This window comes from Corvus brachyrhynchos, unplaced genomic scaffold (genome assembly GCF_000691975.1).
Source record: "Corvus brachyrhynchos isolate BGI_N302 unplaced genomic scaffold, ASM69197v1 scaffold545, whole genome shotgun sequence".
Lineage (NCBI taxonomy): Eukaryota > Metazoa > Chordata > Aves > Passeriformes > Corvidae > Corvus > Corvus brachyrhynchos.
In genome coordinates this window covers 109,284-112,976 of record NW_008238116.1, presented here as the reverse complement: position 1 = coordinate 112,976, position 3,693 = coordinate 109,284, and the positions used below count along the sequence as shown (strand labels likewise).

The following is a 3,693-nucleotide window of genomic DNA, read 5'->3' as shown; positions in this document are numbered from 1 at the left end:
AAGGGGGCCCGGCTTTGGGCGGGGCTCGGGGGCTGCGCCGCCTCTGGGCTCTCTCCTCGATTGCAAACAGCAAGCGCAGCAGCACTTGCTTGGTGTTCATTTACCTGTCTCTATTTAATCCGACAAGTAAGTCAAACTAAAGCAAAGGTTTATTGGTGTATGCTAAGATAGGAGAATAAGATTTTCTCTTTTATCAGCCACAAAATTTCCTTCTTTTGCATATCTGTACCATAAGGGCTGAAATCGGAAATTGCAAAGCCAGTTCGAGATCTCTTAGAACCAAAAAGAGGCCTGAGTTTTAATAGACGTTCACAAATCAATGAGTCCTCCACTGTGCCATGAAGAGCACTTTGTGGACTACCTTAGGAGGTGGTCTTGCAGTTTTACTCTAGACGTTTGGCTTGGTGAGCACACATAGACCTAGGGAAACCTTCCTCTTTACAGCTCCGAATATCTCAGGTGTTTATGGGAACTGCACCTGCACTCGGACAATTGTTACAGATGTGATGTTCCGCAAAAGATCAGACAACACACGGTAGCTTTTGACAACTAGCAATGCCTGAGTTAGAAACCTACAGAAATGTACGGGTCAGGTGCAATGGCATTTCATAGCTAAATCTTTTTAACCAGAAGCTGCTCAAATTGCATTGTACTCCAACAGAAGTAAAATGCTGGGGTCCTCTGACCTTATCACCAACCATATCGACCTGGCAGATTCCCTTCTGACGTTCTCATCATTTGGAAAAACATATCATGGAGGGTATTGCACTACGATCACACCAATAACAGAAGAACATTTGTCTGCAGAACACTCTGAAAAGAAGCAGAATTCTCACATCTCCTGTCTCTCATAACTGCTATAGCATGAACAAGTGACGCTAACACACAACAGAGTGATAAACAAACATTTGCAGATTATGACTGTCATGACTTTCTCTTAATTGGCAACACGTGTCATGAGAGGATAATGCAGTATTGATGTCTTCGGAAAATCATATCAGGAAGATACATGGAAGCTGATTTGTAGGCCTGTTTTAATAACTAGGACAAATTAAACTTTTTCTCATTTTTTAAGCCATTTCAAACGATACTACAGTGACCTCTTCCACTCACCCTGTCTCTGGACAGACAGAACTCTTCTCCCTGTCCAAATATCACACAAGAGGAAAACTCTGCAGGTAGACACCATTAAAAGAAGAGTTGCACACGAGTCTTCTCAGATCCAAGGACGCATGCAGAGGTTATCCTGCACATCCCATTTCTTTGAACAAATGTAAAATGTTGTAAAGGGCATAAGCGATCAGCAGATCAATCAAAGACCCAGTCTTCAAAGTATCAACTCAAAGGCAACATCACCTCTCTTCAGCACATGAGCTTTTTTGAAGGTACACGACTCTGCCACTTCTAATGCAAAAAGTGCTGTACCTACACCTTGGCCATTTGAATCGAAACCATGTGATGTCAAAAAATAAAACACTTTTATTTAGAGAAGGCCAGCAACAAACCCTGCACATGCCTCATCACCGGTACTCCTCACACACAGCACCCCCAAGCTCCTCCACATACACGTCACAGCTCCCGTGGCTATCATGAATCTTCCAACTTGGCAGAGAGACTCTATCAAAAGAGGAAGTCCACAGACAACCTCTCTTTACCATGGATAATATTTGACTTCTTGCCATGTGTACATGACAAGCAAGAGGATTTTTTCCATTAATATCTATGCAAGTGTTTCCTATGAGAACAAGTGAGGGAAGAAGTTACCACCTGCAGAAAGGAGGAATCATAACTTACTCTTCCAGATGATTAGGCAGACTAAGCACATATTTCAGGTATTTAGTCGGTAATAAGTACACAATTAGCACCTCCCAAATTTCCAGGTGCAGCATTTGCCATGGGACCATAACTAAGTTATTAGTTAAAAAGAACAGAATAACATACAAAAACACAATTAAGAAAAAAATTAACATGGTGTGATATTGCAGAAAGGCACCAAGCAACGAAAGGACCAAATTACATCTCTTGTGCCCTTCCACTGGCCTTCACACATAGCTCCCAGGACTCTCCTCCCTGACCCTTCACAACTTCCATTGAGTTTTTTAACCCTATAATTGGCAAGTACATGGAATCAAAATGCCAGCTGCCTAGAGAAAATATCTCTAACAGGCACCATGATCAGGCCATGTAGAAAGGAGAGGTGCATTTCTCTACAAGGTTCAAACCCCTGACATTTCAGATGATGTGAACTGTAGCAGGTACACAAGAAGGGCATCTCATTAGTGAAAGGTCCACAGGACACTTACACAGGAGCTCACACCAAGGACCATAGCTACTGTGCAATCTACTTGGATGCAGAACCATGATTGTTTCCCTCAAATAACAAATAAGAAAACCTGAAATTTTCCATCATCTTTGCATCTTTTAGACATTCCACATTATACCAGACCAAATTTTACACTTACCCTGTTTTTCACCCTGCCCAAACATCACACAAACAGAAAGCTGTCTTTGCAGAAAGACACCTTTGAAAGAAATCTCATGCACGCACAAGTTCTCTTACAGAGAAGAAAGATCAAAACATGGATGAATGCAAAGAGATTTCTCTCCTTATCAGAAATATAGAGTGTTCTCAAGTGCACGATATGTAGCTCTGATACAAGCCCAGTTGTCAAAGTACCTGCTCAAAGACACAATCATCCTATTACAGCACAGAGCCAAGCTGGAAGAGATGATTCTCAAACCTTGATGTAAAGCGTATATCTGTGTTCAATAATAGCCATTCACAGGAATCACCATGCATCAGGAAACCCATCTAGATAATAACCTTCAGGATTTTCTTTCCTCTTAATGGCAAACAGATAGACATTGTCAAGGGCCAGTTGCTGCCTGGACCATTCCTCTACATGGGACTCAAAGATGACAGCACAGACAAATGCAAAGGAATTTCCTTGCTGACGTGCATTATCATAGAGAAACATAAAGGCTGAGAACAGAACGAAAGAAGAAAAGTGAATTTAAAACACCTAAGAACCTCACGCAAGTAAACTCGTGCTTCTGGGAAGAAACTGATCCTACCAATAACTTAACGTTCATTTCCTAATAACTTATTAACTTAATCCATCCATTCAGAAGAAGCTAACAGGAGAAGCAATATCACGTCAGGAAAAACAATGACAAACGACCTGGCACCTGATAAAAAAAGAAAGCACTAGGCAAAAAACTTCCATCCAGGAGCAACCTCCCTTCACCTACTGCACCCAGAAGTTTAAGGCTCTCCACGCAACCCACGTCCACCTCCCCGCGGCAAGAAGCACCAGAACACAGCGCATCCCTAAGGGAAAGTTCACCCTTTTTTAGCAAACCTACCAATACAAGCAACAGAATATGATGGAGAAAGGGCAGAGAGGCATCAGGGGAAAGCATCAAGGAGACAATCGTGCCAGACAAACTCACCGAGGGAGGGGCGGGATCCGAGGAGCGGGAGCCGGCAGGGTCCTCCTCCCCGAGCAGCGGCGCGGGCTCGTCGGGCGGCGGCCGGGCCGGCAGGGTGTCGCAGCAGCTGCCGCCCGAGAAGCGCAGCTGGCTCTTGCGCGAGTCGGCCGTGAGCGACACCTCGTGCGAGTAGGACTGCAGGAAGGCGCGCACGCCGTCGATGCCCACGAAGTGCGAGACCGGCACGCCGCGCAAGACGCC

General features: G+C 44.3%; 1 protein-coding gene across 1 annotated transcript in view; it reads right to left on the bottom strand.

Moving 5' to 3' along the window:
• Window positions 1–3,693, bottom strand: part of LOC103614982 (protocadherin gamma-A9-like) — a 107,870-nt gene that overhangs the window by 75,393 nt on the left and 28,784 nt on the right. The window contains exon 9 of the mRNA XM_017733399.1: window positions 3,454–3,693. Within this exon, the coding sequence (XP_017588888.1) occupies window positions 3,454–3,693 (240 nt within the window). The remainder of the gene's footprint in view (window positions 1–3,453) is intronic.